The sequence below is a fragment of the Aotus nancymaae genome, unplaced genomic scaffold (assembly GCF_030222135.1).
Source record: "Aotus nancymaae isolate 86718 unplaced genomic scaffold, 86718_ANA_hifiasm-v0.15.2.pri h1tg000025l, whole genome shotgun sequence".
NCBI lineage: Eukaryota > Metazoa > Chordata > Mammalia > Primates > Aotidae > Aotus > Aotus nancymaae.
In genome coordinates, this window is record NW_026988438.1 from 21,932,149 (window position 1) to 21,956,689 (window position 24,541).

The window sequence follows — 24,541 nt, forward strand, 5'->3', positions numbered from 1 at the left end:
AAAGACTAGATGGTGCCATTCAAGTATCAGAAGATAGGTGGACATAATTATCATAGTAAATGGCAATGTTGAAGGGGGAGCCAGAGGAGGCCTGAATGCTCTGAGAGTTATGGAGTTGGTTATTATTAGAACATAGCACCTTTAGAAGCAACATGGATGGATAGCCAATATGTACCATCAATTCAGTATGTACCATCATTCAATATGTACCATCAATCAGCCCCAGGAGGCTAAGGGCAATTGCTCCAGTAAAAAGTCATCATCTTTTGTTCTGTTTCCAGATTTAAGTCAATTTTTCAATGTTGAAACCACGGACTAGAGAAGAGGCCATGACTCCAGGAGAAAGACCCGGCAACACATTTTAACTACACATAGTAATTATTTCTTAGTTCTTCCCCAAAGGTACCTATCTCCATTTACTTGGGTAGCTATGCACTGGGAAAAGGGGACTACCCAGATATTTGTTAGACACAAGGTGTGAATTGACATTGATACCTGGGACTCAAAGCACCTACTGTAGAAGGGGCATATGACAGCCATGTAACAAATGATGTCCTGGCCAAGGTTTGGCTGATAGCGAGTTACCTGTGTCATTTTTCTAGTCCCTGAATGTATTTTTGGAAGAGAAATTCTTAGTACTTCATACAGTCCCACATACTGTGCCCCTGGCCTATAGAGTAAGACCTATACAATGGAAAAGACCAAGCAGAATCCTCAAACTGCTGCTCCTCTGTAGCCAAAATAATAAATCAAAAACAATGTCTTAATTGGACGGTGTTGGTGGAGGAAATTAGTGCCAATGTTAAATGTCTAAAAGATACAAGAATGATTGATTCCCATTATATGCATATGGATTATAAAAAATGAGTAGACCACCAGAAACTGCACTAAGTAGTAGTCTCAATTTCAGTTGGGGTGCCAGACACAATATATTTTCTGTTGCAAATGAACACAGCACCAGGTGCATGATGTGCAGCCATTGGTTGTACAGATGCGTAATTTTCCATTTCTAACAGAAAAAAGAAATCAGAAACAGTTTGTATTCACAAGGAAAAGATTACAGTATATATTTTTACAGTCTTACTGCAGGACTATTTAAACTTTCTTGTCCTTTGTTATAATTTGAAGAATCTAGACCATCTGGATGCTATGGCAATTATCATATTAACCCTTTATATTGATAATATTTATCAAATCAGATGAGCAAGAAGTTGCTAGTACATTGGACACTTTGATAAGACACATGTTCTCCATAGGGCGAGATTCAGGAACCTGTTAGTAACATTTTCAGAGTTCCACTGGTCAGAGGCATGCTGGGAAATCCTATCCAAAGTAAAAGACAAATTGCTGCCTACTGAACTTCCAAATATGAAGGAAGCATAATGTCAGCTAGGCCTCTTCAGATTCTGAAGGCAGTCAGTTCCAACTGGGAATACCGCTTCAACCCAGTGGCAGAAAATGCTTCCAACTGTGAGTGGAGCTTCCAAGCAGAAAAGGGCTCTGCAGCCATATGATCAGGCAAGTTCAAAGGTTCTGGATTTAGTGGTAGGAAAAGATGCTGTGAGGAATTTATGGCAACTTCCCTGCCCACAGAAAAGCAATCACAGCCCAGAAACTAGGGATTTTAGAATAAGGCCAGTCCCTCTTTAATGGAGAGTCACACACTTTTTGAAAAGCAAAAATACTTTGTTGTATGAGATGATGATGTATGAGAGATGGAACACCTGACCATGGGGCAAAACTCACCATGTGGTCAACACTATCCATCATGAGCTGGGGTTTTATAAGACCTTCCAAGTCATAACACCAGGCAGATGCAGCAACAATCCATTGTAAAATGGAATTGGTTTATTCAGGATTGAGCAAGAGCAGGACCAGAGAGCTCAAGGAAGTCGCATAAACAGGCAGCTGGCCGCCCCATGTCATTCATTGTTGTATTAATGCCTCTCCCTCAGGTCACACCTACAGATGTATCAGTCATCGCTTAAGACCAGCCGAAAAATGAGGAAAAGCCCAAATTTGGTTAATGGATGGGTTGCTTCTGTGGCTTCAAGATGAATATAGATGGCAACTGCCATATGGCTACTCAGTGGTGGCATTGAAAGCCAGTCACAAGGGAAAAATCTTGCAATGGGCAGAATTTTAAGTGGGGTACCTGATCATTGCTTTTGTATGAAAAGAGAAGTAGGCAGGGCTTAGAATATATGTAGTCTTGGGCAGTGAGAAATAACTTGCACTGGCTATTAAGGGGCCTGGAAAGAGAAAGATCGAAGATTCAGTACAAAGTATAGAGGCATGTGGCATATGGGAGTGGGCATGAAGTGTGGGCATCCTCATATTGCATATTAGTACCACCCTGATGCTGGCACAATGGGTATATGAGAAAAGTGGTCATGGTGGGCAGTGATGGGAATTATTTCTGGGCTCCATAGCATAGGGTCCTATTCACCAAATCTGAGCTAGGGTTTTTGTCACTGTCAGATGTCCAAACCATCAGAAACTAGGCACAAAGTGGTTAGCTGATTATACTGGGCATAGTAATAGACATGCCAGGTCTCAGTTTTGCTGTTATTGTTCACATTTCCTTTTTAAGACTTACAGAGTTTCACTGGCATGACATCATATATAACTTTGTGTCAGACCAGGGGATTGCCTTTACACCAAAGGAGGCAAGTGGGTAGGCTCATGATCCTGCAATCCACAGGTCTTATTGTATATTGAATCAACTAGAGGCTGCCTGATAGAGTATTGGAAGGGCTTGTTAAGTAGCATCAGCTTGAGGCGATATTCTTGAGAATAGGGTATCATTTAAGACGTAGAATACAGTTTGGGTTCAAAATGTATTTATGGTGCTATGCCCCCCAAAAATAATATATACTGGTAACCCATGAGTGGAACAGAAGTGAACCTGCTTGCCACCACTTGACTCTCTTGAATATGTTTCCTACCTCAGTGACTCCTGTTGAATTATAAGCTGCAACTACCACCTGGCCATTTTGAGTTCCCTATGCCATTAAACCAACAGGCAGAGTCACTATGTAGGGTAACTGATCTTGATCCCTCTTCAATAACTTGTTGCCCCAGATGCTGGAAGTACTGACAATAAACAGCTTTCAACTACTACTGTCAGCTCCTTCAGGGATTGTGTCAGCTGAGGAGCCTCATTGCTCAAAATCATGCTCCTTCCTAGAGTGACCCATACTCAAATGACTGATCGGCCATCTTCACCTAGCAACTATGAAAAGCTTCCTGTGGGGTCAACTGATGTCCAAAGGCACCCCTTAGAAAATATCTGCATAGCAGATTTTGGCCAGGCTCAGTGGTGGCTCACGCATGTAATCCCAGCACTTTGGGAGACCAAGGTGGGTGGATCACAAGGCCAAGAGATCGAGACCATCTTGGCCAACATGCTGAAACTCCGTCTCTACTAAAAATACAAAAATTAGCTGGGTGTGGTGGCTCCTGCCTGTAGTCCCAGCTACTCGGGAGGCTGAAACAGGAGAATCAGTTGAACCAGGGAGGCAGAGGTTGCAGTGAGCCGAGATCGTGCCACTGCATTCCAGCCTGGCGACAGAGCAAGACTCCATCAAAAACAAAAAACAAAAGAAACAAGAAAACATCTGCATACCAAATTTCATCTCAGTCTGTCTCCTGTGGGAACCCAGAAGTCATATCATGAGCCCTCATGGTGTGACGTTTTATAGGCTTTTGTGATTGTCACTTCAGTTTTTATACTCTTGAAAGTGCTAAAACAGGGTAAAGAAAATATCTTACGGGACTACTATGCGGGTACCTAATGTGGTCTTGAGAGCCTCAGAAGTTTTGGGTAGGAGAGCACCAAACCATTCAATTTATCCCTTCAAGTTAAATGTTAACAATATGTGAACAAACTTTTTGAAATGGTCATAACATAGTGAGAACTTTTGAAAATAAATATTCAGAAATATTTCCATTGGTTACCTAAGTTTATCACTGAAAATACATGTCACTTGTAAGAACGCTCATACTTGTAAATGGAATTTTCTATCCTGTTTAAAAATCTTCCAAAAGACCTTCTAATTGAAAACTAACTGATTAATCTCAGGCATATGAAAGCTTACTAACTAGATTTCAATGAACATTTGGCATTCTTGGGGAAGTAGACTGAAAAATTAGTATTATGATTTAGCAAATGGAGCTAAGAATGTAGTTCTTCCTTTAGGATCCAGGTATTTATGTGCTTTCGTTTGAGCTATGACAACCATAAAAACCAAGTATTGAAATAACTGAATTTTTGACTGGGCGCAGTGGTGAACGCCTGTAATCTTATCACTTCAGGAAGCTGAGGCAGACAGATCACCTGAGGCCAGGAGTTCGAGACCAGCCTGACCAACATGGCAAACCCTGCCTATACTAAAAATACAAAAATTAGCCAGGTGTGGTGGTACATGCTGAACTGAGATTGCACCACTACACTCCAGCCTGGGCGATAGAGCAGCCTCTGTCTCAAAAAAACAAAACAATAACAACAAAAAACAACAACCAAACAAAACCCCCAAACAAAAAACCCCTGAATTTTCAAAATATTAAATCATAGAACATTTTCTAATGAGAAAACATGAAGACCTGCTATCTAGTTACTTTAATTAGTTCCTTTAACTCTTGGTCAAGTATTATAATGGCATTTTTGGTGAGAGCAAAAAGGTATCAGTATTATTAGTGAAATGTTGCATATATTTTATCCCTTAAAAATTAGGTGGGTGTGGTGACGCATACCTGTAATCCCAGCCACTTGGAAGGCTGAGGCATAAGAATCCCTTGAGCCTGGAAGGCAGAGTTTGCAGTGAGCAGAGATTGTGCCACTGCACTCCAGCCTGAGTGACAAAGCGAGACTCTGTCTTTAAAGAAAAAATCATTTAAATGTGTATTAGTAGAGTAGCTTACATGTTATACAACACACACATACACTGGGGCATGTGGTCAGTGATTTTTAAAACCAAAAACAAAGCTTTAAAAGAAATTTCTACAGATACGGCCTTCTTGGTTTTATTAAATTTCATAATTGGATCGCATTCACCTATTCCCAATATCCTTTGAAATTTGAGGAAGTCAGCAGAACTGAAGACAACTGATCTTATACTACAGTGCAAAAGCTAAATGCTACTGTACATTTAAGCATAATCAAGTAAAAAAACTACAAATAATATACATGGACTTTGATTATTTTGACTTCTCATGAAGGAATTGGTCATATTCTTCAGTAAGTATGGCTGAGTATCATCTGTGTTTTAGTTTTTTTTTTTTTATCATGCTATCTCAGTGTTCAAAATTGGCATACATTTTCCTTGCAGAGCATTACTTTGTGCTGACAAATTATTTTTGGCTCTTTAATTGCCCAGAGTCCCTAGATTTTATTTTTTGCTATGGGATTTTAAAGAGGCTACTTTCCTCCAATACTGCCTGCTAATTAAAAATATTGTTAGCAAGCCCTAAGATCTGACATTTCCTAGAACTAATGCAGCTAAAAGTTTAAATGGCCGTTTCGTTTGTCTTTGTACTAAGCCATTCTTCCTCTCCAGTCTCTGATACCTCTCATGAAAATAATGTAATCACGGCACATGGCTCATGTATATTATTTGTCATAGTACAACTTTAATCCAGGCAAGTCCATAGTGGTTGTTATCTAGGGTAATTTGGGTCCAATTAATCTCTTGAGCAAACTACTCTGTGGCATTGTTTTAGACCATTTTTTCTTGGCAAAATCATGGTTTTAAGATTGAGGTTTAGTTTACATTCATTTTTATACTTAAAAACCTTTCCATCTTCTATAGGAAGAGGCCTATCATTCTTACATTTCACTTTATTAATGAAACAGCACTGGAATTTTTTTTATTGATATGTAACAAAACTTTCTGTGGTCTCACAATCAAACCTGAATTTATAGAAATTGGTAACATTTAAATAAATATAACATTTATTAACCTGGAGTATTTTAATATATCCTTTAGATGGCAGAATGGAACTACACATCATCCTAGCAACTAAGTGCTTTAAAAAAACCTCCCAAATTTTATCTGATGACAGAATAATCCTACATTTCCAGAAATAAAGTTTCAAATTCAATGGTTTTAGATCAAAGTTTTACACATAAAATTCTGTTTTCTATTCCTCTTTTAAATGTATATATTTTGCTTGTACATCCATTAGGGTTCTCTACAAATTACGAATGTTAGAAGCATCTATAATCTATATACGGTTCCAAAAATTATTCTAGTATTAGACATAATACTAAACCATGCATGCAGTCACTGGCTTCAAAAGCCATTTGAGATGATTTTTGTGAAATACGTCTTTTGCTACAATTGTGTACTTGTCATCTTAGAAAAATAAACATTCATTTTTGAGTCGCAGAATCAGTCTTCACTGCTGCTCTGGCTACCCCCAGAAATATGGAATCATCAACTTTGAATGCTGTACTACCTGTTACCTTTAGATGAGTTAATTAGGGTGTCTTCTTTTCTTCCCTAACAACTTTTAACTTTGGTACTCTTGAAATCACAGAATTTTACTTATCCCGTGCTTGCTGGGGATTTTTCTTTGTCTGGACACTTTTGGTAATGCAGGTCACTTTCTATCAAGCAAACCAAGTTTTCGGTCTACCCTGCTGATGATCTCTGAAGATTCCTATTTTTCAAGATACCTTGCTACATTAAAGATTAAGTGTCCTTTTGTGAACAAATCAGGGAACTAAACCGTAAGTGCTGTTAGAGAATCAAAAACAAAAAAGGAGAATCACTTGTGATTAGGTGTTATGAGATCAGCCTGGGCAACACACCAAAAACCCATCTCTCCAAAACAAGGAAAAGAAAAAGAAAAACTGGGCTCAAGCCAAGTAATCCTCCCACATCAACCACCTGAGTAGCTAGCTGGGGCTACAGGCATTTGCCACCACACCCCCCCTTTTTTTTTTTGTAAAAGTGAAGTTTAGCTATGCTGCCCAGGCTGACCTTGAACTCCTGATCACAAGTGATCCTCCTGTTTCAGCTTCCCAAAGTGTTGGGATTACAGGCATAAGCCCCAGTGCCTGGCTAAGCCCAGGAGTCTGAGGCCACAATGAGCTGATTGCACCATGGTAACCAGACCTGGAGAAGAGAGAGACCTAGTATCAAACAACAGCAACAAAGGCAAAGCGGCCTTGGTAAAAACCAGGAAAAAGTACTCCTACCTCTAGGAAGATGCACTCTCATTGCCAGGACACATTACTTGCTGCAGATAACCTGCACAGCACAATCCTTACAAACTCTATGTGTTCCTACTACAATTTATAGCATTATTCCAAATAAACTGAAATTTAGGCACTTGAAAAAAGCTAAATACTCATGATGAAGACCATGTGGTGTTCTAAAAGTCCAATATTCCAAGTGTCAAAATAGTTTAACAACTTTAACTACTAGAGGGTTCAAACTTTTTCTCCTCAGTAAATACAACTTAATGTAAAATGATGCCAAGCAATTGTGGGGTAGAGTACCACTGCAAAGTGAAGACACTGTTACTCTTAGTGTCAAAGGATCATAGAGTGAGTTTGCATACCTTTTAGTTATTTAGAAAATTTGGGGAATACAAATTATTGAAGGGAAATAAATCTGCAAATAAATTTCCAAGTTCCATTTAGATTTTTCAAGGGTTGTCTATGAAACTTAATATATATTTACACATAACATACATGTGACAGAAAGTGCAACAATAATTTACAATGAAAACATGGTTTTCTTGTATGCACTGTAAACTCTTTCACTGAGCCTACTTAAGGTATTGGTATGAAAAATAAAGCTGTTAAAAACCCAGTATTCGTTGATATTGTCCAAATGGTCAAAATAATATATGTAGGAAAAGTATATGAACTAGTCCTATACTGAGAATCATGTATTTCAAAAAATTAAGACTAGTAACCCAACTTAATTTTTAGTGACAATATATTCATGTACTATGCAATAGCACCAACTGAATGTCACTGATGGTAGTCTTACTCCTACAAGAACATGCTCAAAGGCAAATAAATGCCTTATCTCCAGATACAAATTGAAATTTCTTGTATTTGAATTTTCTCTTCTTCAAATTATTGTATAAATAAGTGCCTGATCAAGGAAATCCTTGTATATAATTCAATGTCATTCCTTTCTCTTTCATCTCCTACCAAATTAGACAGCAGAGTCAACTTTGGAATACTCTCAAAGTTATTTACAAAGGTAAATAATTAAAAATAGCAGATAAATTATATTCCATTTGGTAGCCTGGTTAAGTCTTTCCTTCATGGCTTCTAGTTACCCCTACACATAATTACTCAGCCCCAAAATACTAGTATAGTCCACCAGTGATCCTCAAGTGTCAATATTTCTGATGATTTCCAGAATTCAAACAAAGAAATGTATTTCTCATTCTGTATGGAATTTAGGAATCTTTTAAAATTTACAATAGACACAACTAGAATATCCAAATGTATAATGCTAAATTTGATATTCCCCAAATTTCACTTGGTACTGGTTTTCGGTGACAAAGCAAATTATTATTCACTGTAAATCTCAGGAAACAATTGTGAACATACATATTATGCAAAACACCAGTCACAAGTTTATTCTGTAATTTTTCTGTAACAGGCATTCAATTCTGTAGAAAACGGTAAACATTACTTTTTAATATTTACATTTGGTTCTATAAACAAAGTTGGTAAAAAAAAAAAAATCCTAAGAATTTCCATACATACTTATAAAAATTTCAAGAATATGATCCTTATCACTTCTGAAAAGTATGCATTTTTTAAAGTCTAAAAGCCAGTAAATGTAGAAGTTGAAGGTGAAGAGAAAAACATTGTCAACAGATTATTTGAATTTTCCTCTTCCCAAATATCTAAAACATTGCATATACTACTGTTTTCAGTGTAGCTTGTGAAACCCAAAAATTCTGATTTCTCTTCACTAGTCTGAAACAAGTCTAGTAAAGACTGTACTGGTGAACTACAAATTCTGTTTTCTTCTTGGGTAATAAATTCAGTTCTTTTATCAAATTCAGCATTTGGTTCCAGATTTTCTTTTCTATTTCGTCCCAATAATATTTTTACTTTTCGATGTATTTTACCAGAAGGTAAACTATCCGTATTCTTGATGTCACATTTATTGGGTTCCTCAGGAGAAATATGGGATGGAGCCTTTGCCTGAACAGTTAGGTGCTCTTGTGAACTGTTTATTGTTATCAGACAAGAATCATGAGCAAATATTGAATGAAGGTCCTTTTCCTTGACATCCTTTGCTGGAAAAAGCAAAGTATCTGAGTTTTGTTTTGGTTGAGATGCACTATCTGTATTGAAGTCAGAAACATGTGCACATGCCTGTACGTTACATTGATCGTAATCTACCCTTAGTACTTCCAAGTCATATTCACTTAATGTGTGTTCAGAAATGTCAAGAATGCATTCCTGTTTGTTTTTATGTAGAGGTAGCTGCGTAAAATTCTGTCTTATGTCATTTTCAGCTGTATTTAACATAGAACATTTATTGGTCGTTTTCTCATTAAGCCCTTTAAATTCATTTGAAGGGTGGGGGTTGGGCTCTGAAATAAACACAGGCTTTTTTTCTGTTTCCTGGGTCTCTTTATACAGGAAATTCTGCTCCACTGCCTGTATATCATCTTTCCAGCAACCTTTCTGAGAAGTATGTTGCAATTCCACTTTTTCTTTTTGTTCAGTCTTTTTCAGGGCATTTGCAGAAACAGGAGAAAGGGATCCAACACTGTATTTTATTCTTTATAGGAAAAATAAAAGAAAAATATTAAAATAATTGTTATCAAAACAAATTCCTTAGTTAGAAATGAAATTAGTAAAAACATTGTATAATCTTTAAGAAACCTATTGAACTTAGAAAATACTACAAAAAATACAATCATCTTAACATTTTGCCAAATTTACCCGAGCTGTTTTTAAAGTATACAACTTTTCATATGTAGGTGAAAACTTTAGTGTACCCCTTTTCTCTTCTACATTCTTTGCCCCCCTCCCAGAGATAACCAATATCCTGAATTTTGGCATTTAAAATTACTTTAACCCCGTAAACGAAAGAAAGATAATAGTAAAGGGATTTGAGCCTGCTCCTAATTTTGTTGTCATTATTCTGAACACTTTTGTAACTTCTGTGCTTTGAATTACATTAATGCACATTTTACTCTTCATTTTACTTAGCAATGGGGAGAATAAGTATTTACTGGGAAATCTATGGCAAAAACATATTTTAAATTTACATTTAAGAATATTTAATATCAAAGTGAGCTAGCAACTCAATATCTTTATACTTTCAAAGGTGACAAAGTTGTAACTAAGCTTCACACATATTTGACCTAAAATTCTTTTCTTCATGGAGCATCTTGATATCCCTGAAATGCCAGTTTGCATTAGACAACCCTAAATAACATACAATTAGAGAAAAAGTTAATAGCTCACCAATTAAATTTTATGTTCTGCATGTCACAGATTAACTGTGAGAAATATACAATTGTTCCTGCCCCTTCAACCAGAATGTTTTTATATTTATCTTGTTTACACTTACTTACAATTCTCTTTCAACAAACGGGCAATAAAAAATTGTAAAAAAATGAAGACGAATCTAACATGGCTTTTTAGTCCAAGACGTTTAGGAGACTTGCCCACAGAAGTAAAATTAGTGCACATAAAAATAAGACAATTAAGGAACAACCAGTTTATAAATTACAATCATAAATGACTAGTTCAGAATTTTGCTACAGACTGAGTTTTTAGAGAATTATAAATTTTTAGAGTAGCCCACGTAGTTTTGTTTTGTTTTGTTTTTGAGAAAGAGTCTCTCTGTAACCCAGGCTAGAGTGCAGTGGCCTGATCTCAGCTCACTGCAACCTCCACTTCTCAGGTTCAAGTGATTTTTGTGCCTCAGACTCCTGAATAGCTGGGATTACAAGCATGTGTCACCACTAATTTTTTTCAGTAGAAATGGGCTTTCACCATGTTGGCCAGGCTGGTCTGGAACAATAAAATTGTATCGAAATATAGCCATATCAATTGTACAATAAAAAAGTGAATTAGTTACAACAGAGATCTTATGGCTCACAAAACCTAAAATATCAAATATCTGGCTCTTTACGGAAAAAGTCTATCAACTCCTTCTAAACTACAATGTCAGGAATGAGACTAATTAGTGGGGTGTAGTGGCATATGCCTGTAATCCCAACTACTCAGGAGGCTGAGACACGAGAATCTCTTGTACCTGGGAGGCAGTTGTAGTGAGCCGAGAGAATGCAACAGCAGTCCAGCCTGGGTGATACAGCGAGATTCTGTCTCAAAATAAAACAAAAAATTTAAAAAAGGAAAAATTTTAGATAAAAAGAAAACTTAGAAGGAATGGAACTAAAAGTAGTCTAAGGTAAGCATCTTTGATAGGGAAAAAGGGAAGGGAAGAAGTTACTGGTTTTTAACCACATTTACATCCTGAAAATACATATTCCTTCTAACAACAGGCATACTGTGTTTATTTTTAGTTTAATAAAATAGTTTAGGGCTGGGCACGGTGGCTCACGCCTGTAATCCCGGCACTTTGGGAGGCCGAGGCGGGTGGATCACGAGGTCAAGAGATCGAGACCATCCTGGTCAACGTGGTGAAACCCCGTCTCTACTAAAAATACAAAAAATTAGCTGGGCATGGTGGTGTGTGCCTGTAATCCCAGCTACTCAGGAGGCTGAGGCAGGAGAATTGCCTGAACCCAGGAGGCGGAGGTTACAGTGAGCCGATATCGTGCCATTGCACTCCAACCTGGGTAACGAGTGAAAATCCATCTCAAAAAATAAAAAATAAAAAATAAAAAAATAAAATAAAATAGTTTAATATTCTAGTATAATTTATTTTATTTATTTGTGTATTTATTTTTGAGATGGAGTCTCACTGTCACCCAGGCTGGAGCACGGCAACCTCTACCTCCCAGATTCAAACGATTCTCCTGCCTCAGCCTCCCAAGTAGCTGGGATTACAGGTGTGCACCACCACACCCGGCTAATTTCTGTATTTTTTTTTTAAGTAGAGACAGGGTTTCGCCACGTTGCCCAGGCTGGTCTCCAACTCCTGACCTCAGGTGATCCTCCCAAAGTGCTGGGATTACAAGCATAAGCCACCACGCCCAGCCTTCTAGTATAATTTAAAACTTAGGTTGATAACACTAATTACCTTTTTTTTTCAGGTGTGTCCTTTTCATATTCCACAAAGTCAAAAACTAACTTAGATACAATATCATCAACAACTTGATACCGGTTACTCTGTGCAAAGTTTCTGTGTTGCTCACTTAGAAGGTGCTAAAACAAAATTAAAAACATGTATTAAAAAATTGTATTTCAAAACCAAGAGATGCCTTTTTATTAAGGTTTTTTAACATTCTCATGCCCCTAAAATTAGGTTTCCAATAACTACTCCAAAGATAATATCTTTACTGACTTCAAAAGATGTTTAAAATAAGATAAAAGTCACTTCTGAGAAACTAGTAAAGCTACTTTGGTTTTTAGTCTTCAGTGAGAAAAGACAAGTACTAATTTGTAGCTACAATGGAACTGAAAAAAATGAACTATGTCAGAAAACAAAAACACCGGTTGGGCACAGCGGCTCATGCCTGTAATCCCAGCACTTTGGGAGGCTGAGGTTAGCAAATCACCTGAGGTCAGGAGATCAAGACCAGCTTGGCCAACATGGTGAAACCCCGCCTCTATTAAAAATACGAAAAAAAAAAAAAATCAGCCAGGTGTGGTGGCACATGCCTGTAGTACCAGCTACTCAGAAGGCTAAGGCAGGGGAATCGCTTAAACCCGGGAGGCAGAGGGTGTAGTGAGCTGAGATGGCACCACTGCACTCTAGCCTGGGCAACAGAGTGAGACTCTATCTCAAAAAAAGGAAGATACAGATGGAGAGACACAACAGTAACAATTTTGAAAACGCACTTCCCTCTATTACTTTGTCTTTACGCAGTTACCACTAAGTAAGGCAGGACTTATAGAAAATTAATGACATATAAGTTAACATACAAGAATCCAGAAAGTAGATTAAACACAGGAACCACATTAAGTACTATCAAGTATTAAAAAAGCCAAGATTCATAATTGAAGAACACATTTGAGAATGAACAACAAAACAAATGATTTCAATTACCCAGTGCTCATAACAGAGTATACAGAAGTTATTCTCTTATTCTTAACAACAGTCAAAACCGCCAGGTGCGGTGGCTCATGCCTGTGATCCCAGCACTCTGGGAGGCTGAGAAAGGCAGATCACCTGAAGTCAAGAGTTTGAGACTCCAGCCTGGCCAACATGGTGAAATCCTGTCACTAATAAAAATACAAAAATTAGCCGGGAGTGGTGGCCCATGCCTGTATTCCTAGCTACTGGGGGTGCTGAGGCAGGAGAACCTCTGGAACCCGGGAGGCAGAGGTTACAGTTACATGAGACTGCGCCACTGTACTCCAGCCTAGGTGAGAGAGCAAGACTCCATTTCAAAAAAAAAAGGTCAAAACCAAAAGTAAACATGTTCACAGCATAGTGAGATAAAATTCATAGGAAACAAAGTTCCTTTCGAATAGGTGGAATCTCCAGCCCAATTCTATCATTTGTCTATCAGCTGATCAGGGAATTGTACTTAGAAACTTGCCTCCAGATGATCAGAAAAGATCTAATTTCTATATCCCTAGTTTCATGCAGTTTTACATTTTGATGATTTGATTACATTTCTAAAAACATCTCCACTGGTCTCAAAAAAACACAATGCATCCTGGAATATACATGTATTTCTTCCTTACTTGCAAGCTTTACCATACACAAATTATATATGCCCAGTAATAAAAATGAGCAATTATTAAAGTTTAAAAGGAAACATCAAATTCGCAAGCTCTGGTTCAGTCTACCAATGTTCTAGGAAGGAAAAATTTCCATTAAGTTCTTCATATTCATCCTTAAAGTCTTAATTTAGAAGTCACTTGTGCTCAGTTGGGCCTTTTGGGACCCTCATTCTGCTTTAAGTAACCTCATTATTTATTCCCATTGCACTTCATACTTTACTTTTGTGACAGTCATCACATTTGCAAATACGTTATTTTCTATCTATGTACTTTGCCAGACCATAAGGTGTATAAGGGTAGGGATGACCACCTTATCTGTTGCTTTATCTCCAGTACTCACACATATTTGTTAATTGAATCCCCTGATACAAGTGGAATTGAATCACTGTGAAACCTAACATTCAAAAAAAATTTCTTTACTCTTAGCAACTTAGAGACATACAAATGAAAACTGTAAAAACATGATCTTAAATTTCAATCCCAACCTCTAATCCCAACATCTGCTTTCACTAATTTTCCTTCTTTGTGGCAACCAGTGAACATTTTTTTCGTTTTTCAGCCTCGATATTTTCTGAGCACCAAATTAAGTATCCATTCCAGATTACTTTGTTGCTATACCAGCAAAGTAAAACTTCTGGACCAACCTGTAATTTTAATTTTCAAAATGATTTTCAGGAAGGGAAAATATTTGAGATATTTTAGCTTCTGATTAAAAGCAATTTTAGACTATAGTTTTCTCGTTTATTATAAAAAAACAAAAACTGACACAAAACACGAATATATTTCGGTTTATAAAACAAACTTCAATTCAGAGTCTGAAGACAGGTTCAAATATTATTCTTTCTCCTTAACTTTCCCTCCATCTTTTGCCAAAACCAAACCAAACCAAACACCAAAACAAACATATCTACTACTTAAAAAATTCAAATAAAGGCTAACAATAAGCACTTACTATGTGCCATTGTCCAAGGTCACATAGACAGGAAGCCAGCATTCAAACCTGGGCAGCTTGAATCCATAGCTGTTGCTCTTTTAATCAGTTTACAAATGATAATATTTCCCCCATCTTCATCCTGTATAGCCTTTCCAACTCTTCCATTCTTTCTGCCACCTCAATGAACGGTCTTTACTTCTTTGAACTTGAACTCTCCTCTTCCCATTACAAATAAGGCCTTTTTAAAAATTGCTCAGGTTCAAAATCCTATAGTAACCACTGGACTACCATTTTCCCTTGCTTGCAACATCCAATCCATTGGCAAATCTTCTTGGTCCCACCTTTAAAACATATCCACAATCTGACCATGTTTCAGCATTTCTACTACCACTTAGTCTGGACCACCAATATCTATTCCTTGACCTCATCAATCATTTTAAATTGGGACTTTTGCACTTGCTTATCTCAATATCCAGGTCTCATTACTTCACTTCTCTCAGATCTCAAATGTCACCTCATCAGTTAGGTGTTCCTTGTCTAGGTTAAATACCAACATGCCCATTCCTATGTTAGGTTTTTTCATAGTACTGATCTAATATTCTCTCTATCCTTTTTATTGTCTCTACCCCTACCCAACCCTCATCCCACAGAATATAATCTTCACAAGGGTAGGAAATTAAGTCTGTTTTGTTCAATGCTGTTTGCCCAGAGTAGTGATCAGTATGTAGTAGGTGCTCAGTAAGTACTTGTTGAATAAAAGTAATTTTCAATACTCATTTTCCCCCTTGAGTTCTTAAAATGTAAAAAATCTCCATCAGAACAAGCTAAAATTTAAAACACAAGTATTACAGTTTTTGAAACAAGTTCCCAAAATATAAAATCACATTTACAGTTTCTAGATCCTCATATTTCTGCAAGCAACATTCACAATATCCTTTTTTCTTCTTCTCTTTCAACTGGAGTTGAACTGAGGTTCCACCATATTTATCGCCATCCGTTTGGATTCTGATGACAGAAATACATGGTAAAGAATTAACTGCTGAACCTAAGGAATAACTTAAAATTTTTTGTCCTAAACTATCACACACAGAATCTGCATAATTTACAGAGAGAGACTTGTATCAGCAAGTACTTTTAATCGTATTTCTTTATAATATGTTAAGAAGCAAACTAAGATTTAATGAATATTCTGAGAATATTTCAATCATTCAAGATAAACTACACATTTTCATAATTTACAAATATTTTAAGGTCCTCCCTACCTCCATCTAAATCGATTCAGAATTCAAATCTAGTGTAGAGAGATTAAAAATATACAGAGGGAAAAGTAATAAAAATAGTAATTACAAACACAAACAACCACTATGGCATAAACCAAACTATTTCAAATCTTTATAAAGAAAAATTGAGATGACATTCTGAATATTCCATCTAAAAGTAAAGATTCAAACAAACCTTAGTTTCACCTGAGTTTGCTTTTGCATACTAGATGGCTTTTCTACATCAAATGGACTGCAGGGCTTCTGAATAGAATAATTTATAAAAGGCATATTGGTCAGCTGAAGATAAAATGGCCTATAAAGTCTAAAAAATAAAAAGACAAAATACATGAGATTCTTTATGATGAAAGAAAACAAATTTTAAAGTTTTATATTTCAAAATCACCTAATTCAGTGGAATCTGAAATAAACAACAGAAATCATCTAGGTTTCCCCCTTCAAAAATCCAATTTCTAGGCCTAATATTTTTAACATTTACACATTTTTAAAACTGTGGCAAAATACACATAAAATTTACTACCTTAACTATTTTAAGTGTGCAATTCAGTAGGATTAAGTATTCATAATGCTGTGGGGTACCATCACTGCTATTGGTCATCTTTTGCAAGATGATGTATTTTCATCTTGCAAAAACTGAAACTCTGAACCCATCAAACAGTAACTTCCCAACCATCCTTTTTCTCCATAGCTCCTGACAACTACCATTCTACTTCCTGTTATTTATTTGACTAATAAATAGTAGGTGCTTCATGAGTGGAATTATGCAGTATTTTTCCTCTTATTTCACTCAGCATAATGTCCAAAGGTTTATCCATGTTGCATGTGTCAGAATTTCTTTCCTTTTTAAGGATGAGTAATATTCCATTGACTGTGTGTACACATATTCCACATGTTGTTTATCTATTCCTTTGCTGATGGGCTTGGTTTACTTTTACTTTTTGGCTGCTGTGGACTTTTTAATAGGAGCCATGCTAAATAATGTAAAGTGGTATCTCACTGTAGTTTAGATTTGCAATTCCCTAATGATTAGTAATATTGAGCATCTTTTATAAGCTTATTGGCTATTTGTATATCATCTTTGGAGAACTGTCTATTCAGTACTTTGCCCATTTTTAAAATTGGGTTATTTTTTGTTGTCGAGTTGTAATTCTTTATATATTACAAATACTAACACCTTTATTAGATATATGACTTCTTCAACCTGAGAAAGCTGAAAAAAAAAAAAAAGATACATGACTTGCAGTATCTTCTTCCATTCCTTGGGTTGCCTTTTTACTGTTACATCCCTTTAGGCACAGAAATTTTGTATTTTTGATATAGACCAATTTGATTACTTTATCTTTTGTCTGTATTTTTGGTGTCATATCCAGGAAAGCACCGAAAATCCAATGCCATGAAGCTTTTCCCCTATGTTCTTTTCCAAGAATTTTATCATTTTAGGTCTTTGGTCCATTTTGAGTTAATTTTTGCATATGATGTAAGGTAGGAGTCTAATGCCATTCTTTTGCATGTGTATATCTAGTTTTCTCAACACTGTTAAAAAGACTGTCCTTTCTCCACTAAATGATCTTCATACCATTGCTGAAAATCATTTGTCCATATGTGTGATGGTTTATTTATAGGCTCTCTATTCTATTCCATTGGTTTATATGTCTTTATTCCAATACCAAATTGTTCTGATTACTGTAGCATTACAGTAAGTTTTGAAATCAGGAAGTGTGTACGTCCTACTTTGCTGTTCTTTTTAACGACTGTCTTGGGTATGTGGCATCTGTTGTGATTCCATACGAATTCTAGGATACATTTTTATTATTTCTGCAAAAAACATCTTTTGATTTTTGACAGGGAATGCACTGAATCTGCAGGTCACTTTGGGTGGTATTAACATCTTAACAATATTATGTCTTCCAATTCATGAACATGGGATATCCTTTTGTGTACTAGTGTCTTCTCTAGGCCTCCTTTTCAATTGCACTTTTTTCTTCATAGCAACACATTTCATAAAAAGAAGCTTTCAAAACCATTACTGTCACCTCAGTGTGAGCACCCAAGAGAATTAACCACACATCTAAATAAGTAAATGGAAAGAAAAAAGAAAGTAACCTAATTCTCTCACAGCAGGCCTATTTATATCTGTAGTCTTCATTAAGATTATCCTATATGACTGGGCATGATGGCTTACGCCTTTAATCCCAGCACTCTGGGAGGCCGAGGCCGGAGGGTCACATGAAGTCAGGAGAGACCAGCCTGGCCAACACGGTGAAACCCCATTTCTACTAAAAATACAAAAATTAGCTGGGCATGGTGGTGTGTACCTGTAATCCCAGCTACTTGGGAGGCAGAAGCAGGAAAATTGTTTGAACTCGTTGGGGCAGAGGTTGCAATGAACCAGGATTACGCTACTGCACTCCAGCCTGGGTGACAGAGTGAGACTCCATCTCAAAAAATCAAAACAAACAACAACAAGATTATCCTAAAATATTTCAGAGTGAGTTTTGGAAATCAACTGTGTTAGATGTTATACTTAGATTTTCTATTTCTAAATAGCATCTAATAATTTCTTTTTCACAAATGCAGGAGTAATCTTTAAGTAGTGGTACTGCATTTAGCCAGAGAATTACTTTAAATACTAAAAAATGTCATCATGATTTTTCTAAACCAGCTATTTCAGAGACATCCACAACATACTGAAACTAAATTTAGTCTTTGAGCACAAATGAATTCAGGCTACGTTAGATAACTGGTGCCGCATGCACTTTAATATAAATCGAACACAAAGGAACCTAACAATACTAATCGAGGTAGCCTAATTAGTTAGGTAATTTTCCACTTTAGTTCTGCACTTAAATCACACAGACTGGACTTAGATACTCACTGGCCGGTATCTTCTACTTTCACGAAAGGCTTTTTGAGTCTTCCTGCTTGAGAATATAAAAAACGTATTAGATACTTGCAAATCCAGGAATTTTTAAAAATAAAACTACTATGGCAAAACAAAACCCTCCCAAAAAAACTACATACCCATTTTAAAGTTGTAAGCCTCAGATGAGGTACTTCCATTACCACCTCATGTCCAAAAATAACAGAAGATCTCTCTATGTTCTGAGAGTCTTAAACTAAATGGAACCGTCATATGAATAGGATTCAGGAGGGTCATAAATTAGAACAGGAGAAAAACTACACTATTATTTTCACTAACCACAAACTGAAATTTAGCATTTCCTCCAATTATAAATGTGACAAATCACTGGGCGTGGTGGCTGATGCCCATAATCCCAGCACTTTGGGAGCCCGAGGAGAGTGGATCAGGAGATTGAGACCATCCTGCCCAACATGGTGAAACCCCGTCTCTACTAAAAATGCAAAAATTAGCTAGTATGGTGGTGGACGCCGTTAATCCTAGCTATTCAGGAGGCTGAGGCAGGAGAATCGCTTGAACCTAGGAGGTGAAGGTTGCAGTGAGCTGAGATTGTGCCACTGCACTCCAGGCTGGCGACACAGCAAGACTCTCTCTCAAAAAAAGTGACTTTGGTACTAATAGAAACAGCACAAATTTTCATATCAGTTATGAACTGAACAGACATCGCAAAGCATTTTTTATGCTTATTAATTCAAAATGACAGTAGCAATTAGATTCACTGCTAGAATGTGTTCTATGTAATAAAAAGCAAGGCTGGGCACGGTGGCTCACGCCTGTAATCCCAGCACTTTGGGAGGCTGAGGTGGGCGAATCACCTGAGGTTGGGAGTTTGAGACCAGCCTGACCAACATGGAGAAACCCTGTCTCTACTAAAAGTACAAAAAAATTAGCTGGGCATGGTGGCACCCGCCTATAATCCCAACTACTTGGGAGGCTGAGGCAGGAGAATTGCTTGAACCCAGAAGGCGGAGGTTGCAGTGAGCCGAGATTGCGCCACTGCACTACAGCCCGGGCAACAAGAACAAAACTCCATCAAAAAAAAAAAAAAAAAAGCAAGTTACCACTCTTTCATAATTAAAAACCATTTTCATAACTAAATTTTAATGTAATTCATTTTCTTGGTAGTCTAATGATTAAAAAAATTTTTTAAAAACACTATTCTGAGAATGCAGTCCACAGGCTTCACCAAACTTCACTAAGGATCTATGTTCTAAAAAAGACCAAGAAACCGCTGAATAAATCATTTAGAGGGTGGTTAACATGAGTTTAGAAGATCTTTTATGATTTTTCAAAAGCAAACCAAATACACTTAAAGATATCAAGATACTTACTTCTTGTTTTTTGTGCGCCAGTACCAACTCTTTTCCCCTAAAAAAAATAGTGAAAAGATTGGGTTCGAAAGTACAGTTATAACAGCAAATCCAACTGCTCAATATCTTCAAGATAAAAAAATCATGCAGAAAAGTACTATATCAAAGGATTGTTCTTGCTTTGTTAAAAAAAAAACTCAGACATTAAACAACGATCCTTCAAGAACTAAAGATTGTAACCACTAGAGTAGAATTCAGTAATTAAAACTGTTTTACAACACACTCAAGTACCATGCATTCTAGCTATAATTGATTTTGACTTCTTAAAAAGAAATCAACCAATAATGAAAAGGTAGGTAGTGAAATATGTTTTCAATAAGTCTTTCTGTTTTTTGAGATGGAGCCTTGCTCCGTTGCCCAGGCTGAAGCAACCTCTGCTTCCTGGGTTAAAGCAATTCTCCTGTCTCAGCCTCCCAATTAGTTGGGCATGAGCCTATTTTTATGCCCTAATTCAGCAAAATCTTTGTAGTAAATTGAATAAAGAAACTAGTCAACATTTACTAGTCTGTCAATTTAGGCAAAGATTCAATACGCCCAAGATGGTAATCAATTCCACTGATAACAAGCAAAAATTCTGGACAACATTGAATAAGCAACTACCTGAAGATTGAAAAAAAAAAAAAAAAAGCATGTAGATTGTGGAAGGAAGTCAAAACTGGAACCATCAGTCATGGAGTTAGCAGCAGTGGCAGAGCCAGCAGCTGAAACTTCTATACAAACCTCATCTTTCTGTCTGCAAGAACCAGGAATGAAGTTCCAGTAGTCCAAAAATACCACAAGAATCCCTATATTCTTTATTTCTTTTTTCCCACAATTCTGCTCTGAGGGTGAGCCCCAAATAGGAAGTTAAGGTTGTAAAGGTAGCACAAGCTTAAGCTAACATTGAGAAACCTTCACTTTCTGACTAGAAGACCTGGTAAAGAGGCCACTGTGAGCTGGAGATTAATCATAAAAAGATCAAGTTAGAAAGGGATCCATTCTCTGTATAAATCCACACAAGTACAGGGCTTAACTTGAAGCTGCACATGCTAAGGACAGACCCAAAGCAGCATAGCAAGGGCTTCGAAAACTGAAACTGAGATTAGAACCACCACCCACAAAAATCAAGAAATGTGTAAATGTTGTGTTGTGTAGGTTCTAGATCTATTCTGATAGTCTGGAGAATGCCGATTTTGTTTTTGCAGCAAAACACACAACACAACATTTACAATGTCTAGTCAAAACTTAAATTTGACATTTGAACAACCAGAAAAATATGATCAATTTTTGAGAGAAAAGGATAATCAGATGGCAACTCCAACATGTTCTGGATACTATAATTATCAGAAAAAGACTTTAAAGGTAAAGGTGAACACACTTAAGATGAATGGAAAGAGACAAGTTCTCAGGAGAAAAACTACAAATAGGAACCAACCAGAAATAATAAAACTGAAAAATATATCATCTGAGATACAAAATTCACTGGATAAGTTCAATAGCAGAACATAGACGACATAGTGAAGTATTAGTGAACCTGAAGACAAATGAACAGAAATCTCCAATTGGAAGAAAAGAGGAACAAAAAAAGACTAAGAAAAAGAGAAACAGAGCCACAGGGACCTGTGGAATAATAAGACGTCTAACTTTACTGTCAACTGGAGTGGTGGAAAAAGAGGGAAGAGACTGGTTTAGAAAAAAAAAAAAATTAACAAAATAGCTGAAAACATTCAAACATAAATTTTTACAATCAGTAAGCTGAGTGAACCGCAAACAGAATAATTTCAAAGTAAACCATGTGTAGGCACAATCAAACTTCTAAAACCAAAGATAAAGAAAAAAATTCTTAAAAGCAGCCAGAGAAACATGATACAGTATGTATAAGTGAACACTACCTTGAACAACTAAAGATTTCTCATCAGAATCCATAGAGATCAGAAGACAGTTTTAGGACAGAAGTGCTGAGACAAAAAACTCTCAATTCATGATTCTTTTTCCAGTAAAGATATGATCACATGAAGGATTCTAAGAGAATTCCTTGTGCCACCAGAATTGCTCTAAAACATGCTAAAATGGCTAAAGGGATATATCTGAAGAAAACCTGTAACTTCAGGAATGAAGGAAGAGTAATGGGAAGGTTAACATCTGGGTAAATACGACTATTTTCCTCCTGTTACTTTCTTTAAATATGACTTTTTTCTTTTATTTTCTTTCTTCCCTGAGACAGAGTCTCGCTCTGTTGCAAGCAGTGGTGTGAGCTTGCCTCATTGCAGCCTCCACCTCTAGGGCTCAGGCCATCATCCCACCTAAGCCTCCCAAGTAGCTGGGACTACAGGCACATACCACCATGCTTGGCTAATATATATATATATTTTTTTGTAGAGATGGGGTTTGCCATGTTGCCCAGGCTGGTCTCAAACTCCTGACCTCAAGTGATCCGCCCACCTTGGCCTCTCAAAGTGCTGGGATTACAGGTGTGAGCCACCAGGCCTGGCCCTATAATATGACTTTTCAAGCAAAAAGTTTAACATTGTCTGGTGACATTTTCATTATAAGAAGATGTAATAAACATTATGACATAAAGGTTGGTGGGGAAGGCAAAAGGGCTTGAATATTTTAAGGTTTCTACATTTTATTTGAAGAAAGCAAATATTAATTCAAGATAGATTGTGAAAGGTTATACATGTATATTGTAAATCCTATAGAAACCACTAAAATAAAACAACAAAAATGAAGAGAGTTAAAAAGCCAGTAGATCAATCTCAAAGTTAGGAAAGGAGAAAACAGGAATAAAATACAGAGGGAATCAAGAGAAAACTAACAGTAAGCTGGTAGAACTAAAGCCAATATCAATAATTACATTAAGCAAAAATCACTTAAACATACCAAATTAAAAGAAGATTGCCAAATTTGATGAAAAAGACACCATCTGCAAAAAGTTCATTTTAAATATATACATATGTTAAATGCAAAAGACTGCAAAAAATGCTATGTAAATACTAATAAAAATAAAGCCGGAGTGCCTTACATCAGAGAGTAGACTTCAGAACAAGAATTAACAGGGACAGAAGAGAGAGCAAAATAGAGGATAAAAGGATCAATTCACCAGGAAGACAAAAAAATATTAAATGTGTATACATCCAACAATAGGCTTCAAAATACATGACTCAAAACTGAACTAGAACTAAAAGGAAAAATAGACAAATGCATAATTTTACTAGTAATTTCAATATCCCTCTCTCAGTATTGGACAGAACAAGATCTGAGCAACATTTCTGTATCCATGATACAGAAGACATGAGCAACACTATCATTCAAATTGATCTAACTGACATGTAAACAATATATGACCCAACCACAGCAGAATATACATGTTCTTCAAGTGCACATGGAATGTTCACCAAGATAGACTATATTCTGGGTAACTCTGACAAACATTTTCAAATTAAAATAAAAAGCCAATTTTTTTTTGAGATGGATTCTCACTCTATCGCCCAGGCTGGAATGCAGTGGCAAAATCTCTAAACATGGAAGATTTTTAGAGCAGTGGAACCATTCTGTATGATAGTATAATGGCGGATACACATCATGATCATACTTCCGTCAAAACTCATAGAATGCACACCACCAATAGTGAACCAAAATGTGAACTACGGACTTTGGGTGATAATGATGTCTCAATGTAAGTTCACTGATTATAACAAATGTACCACTCTGGTGTGGCATGTTAGGGCAAGGAGTATGTAAAACATCTCTGCACGTTTCATTCAATTTTACTGGGAACCAAAAACTTCTCTATAAAGTCTATAAAAAAAATGCAATGTAAAATGTGTGGGATGCAGCTAAATGAAAGCTTCAAGAAAATTTATAGCATTAAAATAAAAGGTCTCAAATCAATGATCCAAGCTTTTTACCTAAGAAACTACTAATAGTAATGTAAACCCAAAATAGGCAGAAGAAAAGAAATAAGAACAGAAATCAGTAAAACAGAAACCCACAAAAAAAAATGTTGCTAAAAGCCGTTTCCTTGAGAATATTAATAACTGGCAAAACTCTAACCAGACTGACTAAGAAAAAAAAAGAATAGACACAAAATAGCATTACCAGGAATCAAAGAGGGGACATTATTATAGATCCCACAGATATTACAAAGTTAATAAGGGAATATTACAAACAAATCTTTGCATATTAATTTGA

At 36.5% G+C, this 24,541-nt stretch overlaps 1 protein-coding gene across 1 annotated transcript in view; it reads right to left on the reverse strand.

The window, feature by feature from the left end:
• Positions 1-8,017: 8,017 nt before the first annotated feature.
• The window catches only part of DBF4 (DBF4-CDC7 kinase regulatory subunit), a 31,652-nt gene continuing 15,128 nt past the window's right edge, over positions 8,018-24,541 (reverse strand). Inside the window, exons 7-12 of the mRNA XM_012450863.2 lie at positions 20,330-20,366; positions 18,954-18,999; positions 16,254-16,382; positions 15,689-15,803; positions 12,213-12,337; positions 8,018-9,773 (exon numbers count right to left, since the gene is read on the reverse strand). Of these exons, the coding sequence (XP_012306286.2) occupies positions 8,801-9,773; positions 12,213-12,337; positions 15,689-15,803; positions 16,254-16,382; positions 18,954-18,999; positions 20,330-20,366 (1,425 nt within the window). The 3' untranslated portion in view covers positions 8,018-8,800. The remainder of the gene's footprint in view (positions 9,774-12,212; positions 12,338-15,688; positions 15,804-16,253; positions 16,383-18,953; positions 19,000-20,329; positions 20,367-24,541) is intronic.